Consider the following 14,480-nt stretch of genomic DNA (forward strand, 5'->3'; position numbering starts at 1 on the left):
ATTAACTAGCGGTTTGTTTGCGTCCTAAATTAGCGATTGAATATGATTTTGGGATGTGTTCATGTTGATGGCAACTATGCAATTAAAACTGCGCTACACCAAGCCGAAAGGTGGAAAACGAAAGTCAAGGTAGCCGACCACTGCTCTAGGCCACGTGTTGAAGGAACACCCTCTGTGTTTTTTTTGCTGCCTTTCTAAAACGTGTTGCGTGTGCGTGTCATGGATTTTAGTCCATGAAACCAGTAGAACACTTGCGGGGTCAACGACGGCTGACAATATTTGTTCTGCATGGAGCGTTGGCTCTGGAGTTGTTCCACACCAGACTCATCCAATCTTGACTTCATAGACTTGGCTTTATGCACCGGGGGCTGCATAGGCCGTAAAGGAACCAAACTGTTCCCGTTGATACTTGTTCTAAATCCAGAATTAGGATACAGCGGAAACCAAGGGCAAGAGAGGTCGATTATAAATTGTGTCCCAATACTTTTGGCTGTGTATTTTGTCAAAACTTCTCCATTAAGGATGACACTGGAAAAGTTAAGTACCATCGTGTTTTTTCATTTTCTTTTTTTTTCTTTATGATACTTGCATATAAGCAGGTCGGACCACTGTTTAATTTTATGGTGCGTTTTACTGTAGAAGCCAAATTGTATTCATTTTGTGATCACCTTGTGTATAAGCCAGGCACTTGCATGACTGTTGAAAAAAAGTCTGTTGTTTACACGCTACTTACAAATATGGCTCGTGAAAAGGAATAAATTGTACAAGAGGACAGCAGATTGCAGCGGCAGCAACAGAAACATCGGCTTCTGCACGTCACTTTAATGGCCACCGGAAACACTTTGATGTCACACATCACTTTCAGGAATGTCTCGGACTCCGAAAAGAGTCATGTTGCCCCTCCCTGGCGGCTGCCGGTACGGAGGGCAACATAAGCGAGTTCTGGAGCACACCTGGCCAGACTGGAGGGCTTGTCGTCATTCGGCATTCTGTCAATCAAGTTCATCTGTTCCTCAGTGCTGCAGTCTTCATCGAAAGTGGCCCATGTCATACAAAGTATTGTCACTGGGGGTGTTGCGACTTCATTCTCTGCATAACCCGGCAGCCTTGAAAGGTGGCCGCCTAATGCTTTAGAGCAGGGGTGGGCAAACTTTTTGATTGGCGGGCCACAATGGGTTCTAAAATTTGACAGAGGGGCCCGACAGGAGCAGATGGATGGAGTGTTTTGGTAACCTCACCTCGTCGGAGAAAAAAAAATACATTACATTTGAAATGAAAGTGAACAAAGGCATTACAACAATATGTCTTTGAAAAAACAGATTTAGAAAATAAAACATTAACAAGGTTTATTCACATAATTTTTTTCAAGTTCGGCGGGCCAGATTAAAACCTTTAACGGGCCTCATGTGGCCACCGGGCCGTAGTTTGCCCACGCCCGCTTTGGGTTCTTTTGGTGGTACCGTCTGATTTGGTTTCCGCAAAATCTCAAGTGGGGACATTGTACAGGTCCATCCTGAAAGTTGAACTAGCGCATGCTCAGGTGGCGGCTGCATTTCGGCTTTGTGGCTCAGCGTGCGGCCTCTCGCACTCCTTTTGTAATTAAACGGTGGATATGTTGCCCTTGCCGCGATAATGGAGACTTGGTAGAATTGTGGCAGAGATGTAGGCTGTAAACCGATAGTGGCTGTAGCGAAGTCAGCCCGGAGGAGTCGGACGCCATAGATCGGCCCGGGACACTGACAGGAGCAGCAAGGAGGAGAGTTGCCCGACGAGCGGAGGCGGAGTTCAGCACGTATCATGGCACTCTGAGAGACTTCCCGGCAGACCCAGAACCACCGCGTACTCTGCGAACGAGACAAAACATCAGCTGACACCGACGTGAATTCCTGGACGCGTGCTTTCATCGACTTCTGTCCACTCACCGCCGGTTGGTTCTGGTGGCAGCGTGTGTTGGGTTGGCAGTCCGTTGAACAGAAGTCCCTCTCCTTCTTCTTCTTGATAAGCCCCAGATGTGGATGAGAGCCGAGCCGCTGCCGGATGCTGGAACTAGCTGTTGCTGCTGCTTCTCCGCCATTGGCCTCAGCATTACCCAAAGACTCCACAGTGTGTGGAAGTCCCCCACGCTTCTACTGCTCAACCTTTCCATTTCTACTCCACTATCATGGTTGGTGGCCCCACCAAGCGGTGATGGTTTGCTGCTGCACAGTGAGTGACCGCCAGGGCTGGACTGCTGCATCTACACGGAGACGAGATAATCGCCGTTTGCCCAAGTTGCAAACACGGAGGAGGTCACATGACGTGCGGTGGTGATGAGTCATTGTCATGCTCAATGACGACGGCGAAGGCCAATTAGCCCGTCGAACGCGTGGCACGGAGAGCAGCTCGTCTTTTATCCTCGGCCAGCTTAATTGTAAATAATGAGTGTTTTCTTACGAAGGGGCTGAAGAGGTGGGGGCGCTTCGCAGATTACAGCCTATCTTAGTCTGTCTGTGAATAGGAAATGGGCAGGATGAAAGGAGGCTTGAGCCCGAGCCAGAGCAACGGACCAATCATCACAAGCGGCGACCGTGTTTTCTTCGACCCAATCTTCGCACCGCTTCGCTTCACCGTTAAGGAACGTTAAAACGCTCCAAGCTTTGCTTTGTTATGTAAAACGTCTTTTATGGACTTAAAAAGGCCCTCTGATACGTCACCTTACAAGTGATGTGTTTGTTCTCGCGAACGAAACATCATCAGGGTTGTTGGCTTTTTTATTTTTTTTTTCCGAGAGGCCCAATCGCAGCATCCCTGTGAACCCGCAGTTGCCTCTCGGGCGATAATGTATTCAGTGCTAAAAAGCTGTCTTGATCACAGCTTGATGGTTGACTCTGTTTGCAGAGAGCAGCAAAACCAATTCCCACTGTGTGAATATTAATCCCGCAGTGGCTTTTATCATGTTCAGACTGCGTGACAGCTCTCCACTGTAGGTTTCAACTGCAGCCTGACATGCCGGCTGCCACGGATGTGTAGTAGTCTCACACAGCTAATGATTACATGTTCCTTCAATATTAATTACGGCCAAGCCACAAAGAGGCTCTTCTCCCCTCAGCGCAGATTTAAAGCAGGCCAGCAAACCGTGCTGCTGTATATTAGAATCTCACTTGATGGTAAAATATGAGAGCAGCGTCGTCAACAAGATGGTATAAAAATGGCAAATGGTGGCTTGAAATGGTAAAACGCCAAAACGGAGCTCACCGTAACGACGTCTGGTCGTAAGGAAGGAGAGATTTGTGGAGAAGGTTAGAATAACGTAGCAAGAAATGGCAGAACGAAGAAAAGATTGGACAAATTAGCATGCACGGCTCTCACCAAAAATTGTTCATGCCAGGGAAATTATAACCGGCCACATATTCTTTCCGGCCCGTCATGCTCTGGGAAAGGATGCGTGAGGGTCTTACCACAGAATTTTCCGTCTTGATGGATTTGACATGCACGTAGTCGTCGACGCCTGCGGGGGAGCTGCTGTCTGCAATTTTCTCATGAATTGTCTGGTTCTCGCTGTTGTCTCTTGATGCTAGCCTGGGCAGCAGGTCGCTGCGCTGCTGCCTCTTGGTGATGTGGGCCTCTGGGCCGTGAACCGTTTTGACGTGCTTCCTCAGCGAGCTGGGGTCCGTGTAGCGCTTGGTGCAGCCCGGGATCTTGCACACGTACGGTTTCTGTCGAGACAGGTCGTGTGGCAGTTTTACACCTGCTTTAATCAAAGGGAGTCCTGAAATCAGGGGTAAAATCAGACAGAAAATGAAAAGGATTCTGCCCAAACACAAGACGTGAGGGTCCGGCAGCTTCTAGAGCGCTTTTGCTGAGCAAGAAGGACGTTGAGCATGAGTCTCCCAAATCGATGCTTTTTTTTATTTAATTTTTTTTTATGGGGGGGGGCTTCAATCAGAATAAGTCTAGCTTGTGTTGCCAGGCAGACTTCACAGTACAAGTGAACGGGCTTTCAGAGTTGATAGACAGTTGTGATAGCCAATCAGATCACGAGTTGGTGACAGTAAGGCCTTCTCGCAGGCCGAACATTGAAGGCACGATCGTGTTTTGTGATTCGGTACTCACTTGTGAGAGGTCAGCGCTACGCTGAATCAACAAATCCACGCAAGGCGACCGTTCAAAAATCTAAAATATATTCTTGCTTTTTAACCCGCAATGGCTGAAGGAGGGAAAAGTGTGCATTTGATTGCATATATACTTGCAAGGCCATTTTCAAAACGGACCTTTCAGGAGAAGCTAGCTCGTGAACCGAGGTGGTCCAACACTCAATAGTGCGTGAGTGCGTTTCTGTATATTATTTCTCCAGCCGTGGTGTGATAAATGATGTTATTGTGTGAGCCACTTATTCAAATCGGACTAATTATGATTTCACTGAAATGCACGGGCCGCCCCTTCTTTTACCTCATTGGAGTGCGTGCGGTTCTGGTGTTTGGCTCGGTCCGAGGCGTTCGAAAAAGCCTTGTTGCATCCCTCGTGCTCGCACACATAAGGTTTCTCCCCGGTGTGAGAGCGTAGATGGGTTTTGAGATTTTCCAGACGAGAGTAGGCCTTGGAGCAGCCCTCAAACTGCAGCCGACAGATGAGACGGAAACAACATGTCAGGACGACTCACTAACGCCGCGTTCGTGTGTCCGTCCTCCCCTTTGGGGGGGGGGGGCATTCCATCTGTTACCCACCGTGCATTTGTGCGGTTTTTCTCCTGTGTGCCGGCGCATGTGAACCACCAACATGTACTGAGCCTTGAAAGGCTTCTGGTCCCGAGAACACTCGTCCCAGCGGCACACAAACTCTTTCTTCTCCCCGTGGATGTGGTCGTTATTGATGTGCTGTGGGACACACACACACACACACACACACAATTGACACTTTATTACTCGGACAAAGATCATCGTTATCATCTTAGAAATTAGATTTATCATCCCATTTGAAGATTAAAATCATCAACCATCTAGTGACTCTTCCTCATGGTCACCTGCTGCTGCTTGCCGCCAATCCCAGCAGACTTTGACTAGTCACTGGACCGGTTGCAATCAATCACAGCAATTAAAATCCTGTTTTGTGTATATTTGATCAAACCAGAACTAGTCTCTTTTTACATATTATATAATGAGTGCGAGATGAAAGTGAGATTTTATTCAATCATTTAGGTAGTGGTAAGAAGTACTTTGTTACTGAACGTAGGTCGATTATTATTACGATAATTATTTTTTTAGGTCTGTACTTTACTTCACCACTTATTTCTCGGACCAATTTGTACTTTTACTCCCAAACTTAAAAACTTTTATACTTAAGTACACATTTTTTTACAGACTATTGATTCAGATTCGGTTCTACTTTTTTCAGCTTTTTTTTTGCACTATTATCTGTACTTTTTACCCACACACTGTGACCTCTGCAATTAGGACAATTTATAAAGTTAACGGTTGGGCTATTCATTAGCACAACCAGCTGGGTTTCAGCCCCAGATGCCATGACTGGAGCGCTTACGTGCACAAGCTGGTCTTGTGATTCGTACTCAATGCTGCAGCCCTCCCAGTGGCAGTTGGACTCATACATAGCTTCCGGCGCAGCTTTGCACTCGTCACAGTCCACGTCCACCTTAAGCTCCAATGAGACGCCTTGATGCTTCTGTGATGCTACGCTCATTTTGTTCGTCTAAGGACCAAGAGAACAACAATTGACACTGAATGACGGCGAGCATGAGGCCATGTAGGCTGATTGTGTTACTTGCGACAGCGTCCTTGTGTGTGTGTGTGTGTGACTCATCGGTTGTGTTGTGGTGCAACAGATCACATAAGTCATGGTTCGGATCGGATTGTTTTTCAGATTTGCCTTCATTCATTTAATAAATCGCTTTTGCCCATAAAGAAATCTTAATATCTAATATGGCTTTTAGGATTTAACAACGCAATTTATCATACTGTAAGGCAGAATATATTCTTATTTTATGAGGTACATTGTAGAAATTAACACTTTATCCTGCCAGACATTTTGAGCTGAGCGTTTTCTTAAAATTATTTATTGAGCAAAGGTGAAAATTAAGCCTAAGCTTGTTTATTTTTCACAATGAAAAAGATGTCAAATAACAATTTAAGGCACATTCCCTTCTTTTAGACATGGGGAGTTTGTAATAATCAAGGTCCACGATATTGGAAAAAAAAAAAAAGTAACCAGCTGCTGAACAAACAGCTGGGCACTTGTTGCTAATGCTAACAGCTAGCTGCTAGCCAGTAGTAGCCACTAACGCCGGAGACTTGTGTCGTGTCATACAATGACAGTATAATCAACTAGCGTTTTTTTTTTTGTTTTTTTGCGTCGTAAATTGGCAATTGAATATGATTTCGGGATGGCGTTGTCTTGATGTTGGTAGCAACTATGTATTGTCAATTAAAACTTCCATAAAGTAAGCCGAAACATCAAAAACGGAAGTCAAGGTAGCCGTTACCGCACCACGCGGGCTAACTTCAAAGTAAAGGTGTGTTAAGGCCATTATTGCACTAGCATCAATGACTCAATATATAATTTGTTAAGCTTTATTTTGAAGTTAGCCTTTGCGGAGGCGCCGTGTTCGTTGTGGATTTTTGTCGCTTCCTTGGCACGTCTGTTCGATTGACGATGTCCCCATTACTGTTCTCTAGTCACATTGCCGTGTGTTGTTTTAAAACATGTTGACATGATGTGAAATTAGTGTCATGAGTCCCGCGTTTAATGAATTGCATCATTCAGACTTCTATGAGTGAAAATGTATTTTTTTTGTCAACCAACCAGTCAAAACTTCGCGTTCTTAATCCAATATTGTTTGTACTTAGTTCCTTATGGCAAAGTGACCAGTGTTGCCACAGTTGCGCTGAAAATGTAACTTAGTTACTACAGAAATCCCAGTACAATGACAATAAAGGGATTTCTGATTCTCTATATATTTGTTGCTTTACAAGGTAACTTAGTTACTTTATTGATTACATAATTATAAAAGTAGTTGTTATATTACAAGTTACTTTCATAGTTATAATGAGCAGATACCAACAACACTGCTTAACATGACAGCATGTTTTGCTACTTTATCGCCAACCTTTTATTGACTTAACATAATTGCTTTTATTTTTTTTTTTTAAAATCGGACTTTTCTGGAATTCACTTCAAATAAATAGGTTACTGTTTTTTTATTATTTAAAAGTCTTTGTAGCCTTCATTTAACTTAAATACATTTTTAAATAAAATGTATAAAAGTCTTTTTTACTTGATATATTTTACTGTTAATGTATTATTACTGCAAAACTCTGCATTTATAATATATAACAGTACATGGGGAAAAAAATGTTGCTCTTTCCGCCAATATCTAAAGTTTTGTCAAATCTCCTGAACATTTTGGTCAGTCCGGCTCTTCATTGAAACGAGCGGCCGCAGTGCAATGGTACGTGTGAACATGCTGACTGCAGCGTGTTTGTGTCTGGCCCGGGCGCCCGATCTTCATCAATTGTGGTGGCCCCAAGACGCCTGCGCACGGCACCGCGCTCATGCATCACGCACAAACTTGCCTCGCCGTCCACGAGCAGGCGGAAATTTGTCACGGGACCAGAAAAAAAAAAATACTCACACGACGGCGAAGCCACTGGCCAATATTTCATGAAAATGAAGTGCACTGGCACAGTTTACACCATCCCGGGAGAGCGGGGCTGTTGGAGGGGTGTAATGAGGGTGCGGGGCGACGCAAAGCTCTTATAGCGCATGTGGACTTTTTCTAAATCGGAAATGTGTTTCACAAGGAGGTCATCGGCGGGACCCATAGGTGTTGGATATCCACTCACCAGTGCACTTGGTGCCTTAGATTCGGGCTTGACCTTTGACCTTTTGGTGATGACGGGGTCAACTGAGCAGCTGGTGACTGATTCTCCGCAGGGGTTCTGAAGTGAACAACGCGTTTGTTTATACTGCTGTCAAACAATCTTGTCTGTATTCAAACGTTTTTTTGAAATGCGTTGCTCAATCATGTAAGAATCAAATTGAGCAAAAAGCGTTTACGTGGGACACCAAGTCTGTGCCGTGGGCGGGAGCGGACAGCGAGGAGAGGCCGAGGCCCGTCTGGCAGCCGGGGTAGGCGGCCGCTGGCTGGATGAGTGGTGGAGTGTGGCCCAAAGCCAGCAGCTGCTGGTACGCTACTGGGCTGATGGGATGAGGGAAGGTCAAGGATGGGCTGCAGTTGCAAACACACCAGAGTCATCCAAACTCAAAGTGGCAAAAAGTGTTCCTTCGCTGTATCGCAGTTCAACCAAAGTTTAAAGTTGCACCAAGCACATGACATCAATTCGTCTCTAATAATTGACAACACAAATTTTGCTTTCAGTTGACCTTCATTACCTAATTCCTCCGACCGACAGGTGACCGTACGAGCTGCCGGCAACTGAGCCGGACCGGGAGTTGTTGATGTATGCTATCAACGAGCTCGGCGAAGCGCGGATCATCGTCGGGAGGTCCACGCTGGCGTCGGACAGCGGCGAGATGGACAGCGTCCTCTTCCGGCTCAACCTGGGCGTCAGTCGCGACACTGTGGAGACACAGGTCAGGAGAATTTAAAATCCGTCTGCGTGTTTTTTTCGAGACTTTCTCATGCACGTTTTCATCAGCCACAGACATATTGTGGCTGAGGTAGAACCTGCACGTGAAATGCTAAATTTATGAAGTTTGTTTGTGTGGCAAGACTTCAGAAGCTACATCATCTAACTTTGCGCTGCTGCTGCAACAAAAGTCCCAGATTATCCTCATTAGGATTCAGACGTCGCTAATTGATAATTCCACATAATTACCTTAGATAAGATTCGCCATGGACAGGCTCGCAGCGCCATGTTTAATGAGGCCAATTTACTGAGAATTGATTCCAATTCGGAGGAAATGAGAGCGATGAGATTGATTTTAAGGGTGAAAAAAGAAAAAACACCTTAACTACTGTTTCCCTGCATGTTGTGTTGCTGTGACAAAAATACTTCATAACCTTCAGAATCGTACGTAATGTAACGCATCATCACGTTTACCCATTGGCGGGCGGTCAAGGCCTTCAAAGCCTACTCAACTGGCCTAAAATAATCAGGAAATCACGATCATATTCTTCAAATTGATGTCATATTATATCCTAGTGTTGAATTTTTAGGTGAGAGTTTTTATCCAATCAGAATTCAGCTAGCTTGTGTTGCCAGGCAGATTTCATGATACCAGTAGCACTTTTAGACTGATGACCAATCAAATTGTTGGTTTGTTGTGATGATGATGATGATGAAGTTTGTGACTCACCATCAATGGGGGACATGTAGTCAGATAGGTGGGCCCCTGCGGCTAACCCTGCCCCCTGCATGAGCAGCTCGCCATAGGAGCTGGGGTGGCTTGCCATCAGCTGGTAATACTCCCTGGTCAGACTCACTCCAGTCGGAGAAGGCGAAGGGAGCCCAAACAGGCCGCCATCTTTGAAATGGTCGTGAGCCACTGAGGAGGAGATAAATGTACGTGCCGTTAATTCGCCGCATTTCGTCGCACAGTCAAGTATTGCTCGCGCGGCGGCGCCAGCACTGCGGTCCGAAGCTGACCCTCATTCCTCTCTGACAGGCGGCTTCATATTCGTTTTCCCTCAACTACCATGCTTTCATGTGGTTTTGGAAGCTTTATTTCACTTTGAATCTTTCCAACATTAGCAATGACAGAATTTCGAGGAAGATTTATGACCACTGCTGCCTTTCAATCTCGTATTCTAATTCAGGGCTGCCTGCAAATCACCTTTTTTTGATCGAATCGCCACAGGTTATTTGTAGACGTCATTTCAGCTGGGAGCTTTTCTTACCTTCCGCAGGACACATGGCGCTGAAACGCTCTAGCCAAGTAAAAGTTCAACTTTGGACAGACTTACAGTGAGTGGGGCTCATGCCTCTGGCTGCTGAGATCATTGAGAGCGTCGGGCCACCGTGCACGGGACGCAGGTAGTGCTCCATGTGAGGGTTGACGTAAACGTGAGGGGGGCAGAAGGGGGAGTCGCCGGTCGCCATGGACGCGGGAGAGAGGCGGATCAGGGAGATATCGGAGATGACGGGGCTGCCCGGCAGTCCTACGGGCCTGAGATGGAAACCGTTGGATCAGCGTCATAGGAAATTAGCGTTGGATAAACTCATCCCAAGTGTGCTTAGCACAGCTCCAGGGGGGCACCCTCAACTTGCGCGCTGCGCTAGGAATGACAAAATCTGCATTTCAGTCGTGCATTGTAGTGTTTCAGTAAAAAGTGTAAGAGCCTCTTGGTCGAGCCGAGTGCTCGTGCGGACAAGTCAGAAGTGTGTGTGTGTGAAAGCAATTCAGCAGTGTGTGAGAGCTTTTCAGTGGTGTGCAAAAAAATTTGACTAGTTTTTCAGGAGTGCATGTTAGTGCTGCAGTCGTGTGTGTGTGTGTGTGTGTTTTATTAGCAGCAAGAGAATTTAAATTCTGTGTGTAAGCGCTTCAGTAGTTTGTGAGAGTGTTTCAGTTGTGTGTAAGAACAGCATTTCAATAGTGAGTGTGAGAGCATCTAGGAGAGTTTGTGAGTGTGTTCGAATAATCTTCATGAAATTATCTGATGTGTGTTTGTTTTCAGTAGTGAGAGAGTTTTTCAGTAAGTTGTGTGCGAGCATTTGCATAGCGTACATGAACAAGTGTTTCAGTAGAGCATGTGAGAATGTTTCAATCAAGTGTGTGACAATTTTTCGGTAACGTGTGAGAGCGTTTCAATTGTATGTAAAAGCTTTTCAGTAGTGTGTGTTTCCTTAGTGCAACTGAGAGCATTTCGTTGGTGTGTGTGTGTGTGTGTGTGTTAGAAATGTTTCAATAGTGCATGAGAGCCTTTCGATAGTCAAAGAGTGTTTCAAGCACTTTGAAGTCGTGAATGTGCGAGATGATAATGATGAATTACGTTCCTGCAGAACAGCATATGAGTGATGTTCGGGTGCCTGCGAATATCTGACCTCGATTCTAATTTACCGTACTGCACGAGAGTCGTCTGCTTGTTGTGTCTGCGTCAACTCCCCGTGATGAGTGTGCCGGCACTGTGGTGTCATGTCAGACAATCAAGGAGCAGGAGACCCCTGACGGCGCCACGGGCACCGTAACAAAGTGCCAACAACTCGTAACAAAGTGCCACGCCGGGCCACAAATGACACAACAATTCATTTAGTGCTCAATGTTGCTGTAATTAGGTGAATTTGGCCCTGGCAATGGGCGGGACAGCGAGATCAAGGTCTTGATGAATGAGGGGTCCACTGTCAAGTTCAAATCACATTAATCAAGGTGGCCGCGTCTGAGGACAGGCGTAAAAAAAACTCCAACCACAAGCACCCCCCCAAGCATCCCCCCCCTCACCCCACACAAACCGAGACCCGTGTGATAAATGGCTCGGCTGTTGCCAGGCGGCAAGCGTGTGCGTTTCAATGGAGGAACACTCCATCCATCCAATTTCAACGCCGCTTATCCTCACTCGGGTCGCAGGCGATTCAGAGCCGAGGAATTTGTTGAGTCTTCAGCCATCCTGCCAAGTTCAGACGCCGACATGCGCAGGTGTGTGCGTATGAAGCGAGCGTTCACTCACCTGTGGATGGTGTGCGGCTCGTAATGGTACGAGGGGCATCCTTCATGATGCCGTGTGTCCATGGCGACGGGCTTATGGAAGGATGAGTAGATGTGTGGGGCGACTGCATAGAAGCAGAGAAGAAAAGTATGAAAAGGTTGCTGCTCATTAATGAATAAGTAAAGTGGGACCAACATTTTTTTTTTTTTTTTAATATTCCAACATAAGGATCCAAAACCAATGTCCAATATGGCCACTGCCAGTCTCCAAAGCGAAATGGTATTGAGTACCTGCGGGGAAACCACTCGTATAGTATATAGTATTCGGACAGTATTAGTGCTATCAAGCGATTACATTTTTTTTTAACTAATTAATCGCAAAAGAATTCCGGAATTAATTGCGATTAATCTCATTTTTCAACTACTATTTTTTGTGGAGTTATTATTTACTCAAATAATATCTTGGAATTAATGTAAAATCACCAAAAATGAAGTGTATTTAATTAAAATCCAAAACTGTCTAATAGCGTTCTTTGATCCATGAATATCATCTAAATAGAGTCGGACAATTCTCCAAACTCCCACAGTACGTTTAGTTCTGTCCACAAGCACCACACTCCAGCAGTGTTGGTTTGCAAGGCCCAGTGGAAATTTGAGCACTGTGTTTTGTTTGGAATTGATGTTCGAAAGATATGCAGCTAATATTTGAATTTGGCTTTGCAAAGTATGCAAATTACTTTTGCAGTAAATAAAACGGAGTTAAAATATTTACTTGCATTTTTTTATGATTAATCTGAATTTATCGCTTTAATTTTGACAGCCATATATATATATATATATATATATATATATATATATATATATATATATATATATATTAGTCAGTGGTAGCAGGATGACCTGGTCCTTTTGCAGCATGGTGGTCATGGCTCATTATCTGCTCTCGTCTACGCATCGAGGGGGCTTATGAGCCTCGCAGGGGGCCCCACAGCTACGCAAGTCAGCATTTCCTCTCACTCTGCACCAGTGACAAGTTGACAGACTGACCGCTCCCCAAACGGCCACACAAATAGCCCCTTTACTCCAACTGCACATGGTAAGACGAGCCGTCCGCGTTGACTGATCACGCTGTACTTTTTGTAGCGTGGAACAGACTGGAAGTGTTCGTCTTAGACTGTCACGAAAGCTGAAGAAGTCCAGCCAATGCTGACTTTAAAAGGGAAATACAACTAAACTGTCGAGCGAGTAGTTGAATTTGAGTACGAATGGTAAACACTCGTGACCTTAGCTTTGCGTTTCCTCCGAGGACCACCCATCCAAGCGGCAGCAGTGCAGCCGGCGGGGTCTCCTCCTTCCATCATGGAGACATTTCTATTGTTGTGCCGCCGCAGGAGGGACAAAATGTGAACACTCGTGAGAGCTGGACACGCTGGCTCACCTGATGCACCCCCAGCGGAAACCCCCCGCGCTAGCCCCTCCCCACCCGGCCGCTCGGCCCGCTTATGCTACATCTATTAATCTTCGCTTGATAGTGTTTTTTTTTTTTTGTTTTTGTTTTTTTCATCGTCATAGCTCACACTCTAGCTCCACTTCTCAGTTTAGTATATAAAGTAAAGCGCGTCCCTTTCTGTTCCAAACTCTCAGAACAGTCTGGATGGGTCATAACATCAAAACAAAAGTGACTAGGCTAAAGGCACACACAGCTGATGGGCTTCCACTGCCGTGTGTGTGCGTGTGTGTGTAATTTCGCTACTTAGGAGAGTGCATATGTTGAAAGAGTGATTGCGGCGTGGCGTAATCACCTCCAGCGCGGCTGATTGATGACCGGCGGCCTTAATAGTGCTGCTTAACACACAGGTTTGTCTAGATTAAGTAATTACCTCATCATCCCGTATGCAGCGTGATAAAGAGACGCCGGCGTGCTGGCGAACGAGAGCGATAATTAAAATGGCATCAATTAAATGGCGCTTGTGGGCCTGTCACGGTGCTCCCTAGCTCACATCCATATTAGCCCACTGGCACCCTCACCAGGGGGGCGCCTGGGATTATGGAGAAGGACTCCAATGTGCCATCTTTGAATTAAACAAAGACCCAGTTCTTCTCGTGCGCGGGGAGCCGAGCGCAGCGAAGAATAATACCTGTCAGTTCTTTGTGAGCGTCTTCCGCAGAATGTCACATGACAAGCAAATGAGACTCTCGGACATGACAGTTCACCTTTGACCTAGAATGATAATGATATATTTCGCTCCCGTCAATCGAGTCAAACACCAACATGATCCAAGTTCCCGTTTTCTTTTTTCGTTTCAAGAATTGGACTTTTTTGATATTCCTGGTTTGAGAAAAACAACTCGATGAACAATTCGATGGCGATTGGCTTTGCGACTGAAAATGAGAGCATCACTAAAACAACCTTATTTATTTCACTCCACGCTTGGCCTGGTTTGGCGGCTAATTAGCTCCAGCTAACGCCACCAACAGCCACAAGACAAAGCACATCAGCACAACAATTAGTCTGAGGACGCTAATGACTTTCTGTGCAGGTGCAACAACACGCAGCAACTTTTGCAATCGTCCACTGTCTATAAAATTATTTGCGTCACCGTCACCTCTTTCTTCTGCTGCTTTTAGCAATCCTGGTTAAGTTTTGGAACACTTGCAAACTGTGCCAGTGTGTGTGTGTTGCCTTTAAGTCCATAGCACTCTGACAACTATTTAGGCAGTGTTGTGCGTCTTGCTGTCGATTTTTATTATTATTTTTTTAATCTCCAAAACCAGCGGAATTTGACATATCCGCACTTTCCTTTGTTATTCTTTCAACTTTAAATTTTGTACTCGTTCCTACAAAATAAAATCAGAAGAAATCTGTGCTAAAGTGTGAAATTACTATA

General features: G+C 45.5%; 1 protein-coding gene across 1 annotated transcript; it reads right to left on the reverse strand.

Moving 5' to 3' along the window:
• Positions 1 to 779: 779 nt before the first annotated feature.
• LOC148339527 (transcription activator GLI2-like) lies at positions 780 to 13,023 on the reverse strand. Its single transcript, XM_088290875.1, has 13 exons — positions 12,876 to 13,023; positions 11,615 to 11,717; positions 9,917 to 10,119; positions 9,310 to 9,498; positions 8,383 to 8,569; positions 8,047 to 8,218; positions 7,833 to 7,928; positions 5,515 to 5,682; positions 4,704 to 4,853; positions 4,429 to 4,593; positions 3,438 to 3,695; positions 1,923 to 2,236; positions 780 to 1,844 (listed from the first exon to the last, which is right to left on the reverse strand). Exons 2-13 carry the CDS (start codon positions 11,674 to 11,676, stop codon positions 1,796 to 1,798), a joined length of 2,013 nt encoding a protein of 670 aa, XP_088147001.1. The 5' UTR covers positions 11,677 to 11,717; positions 12,876 to 13,023; the 3' UTR covers positions 780 to 1,795.
• Positions 13,024 to 14,480: the final 1,457 nt, after the last annotated feature.

The sequence above is a fragment of the Idiotropiscis lumnitzeri genome, chromosome 3 (assembly GCF_059441095.1).
Source record: "Idiotropiscis lumnitzeri isolate Australia: NSW breed Sydney's pygmy pipehorse chromosome 3, RoL_Ilum_1.0, whole genome shotgun sequence".
Taxonomy (NCBI): Eukaryota; Metazoa; Chordata; class Actinopteri; order Syngnathiformes; family Syngnathidae; genus Idiotropiscis; species Idiotropiscis lumnitzeri.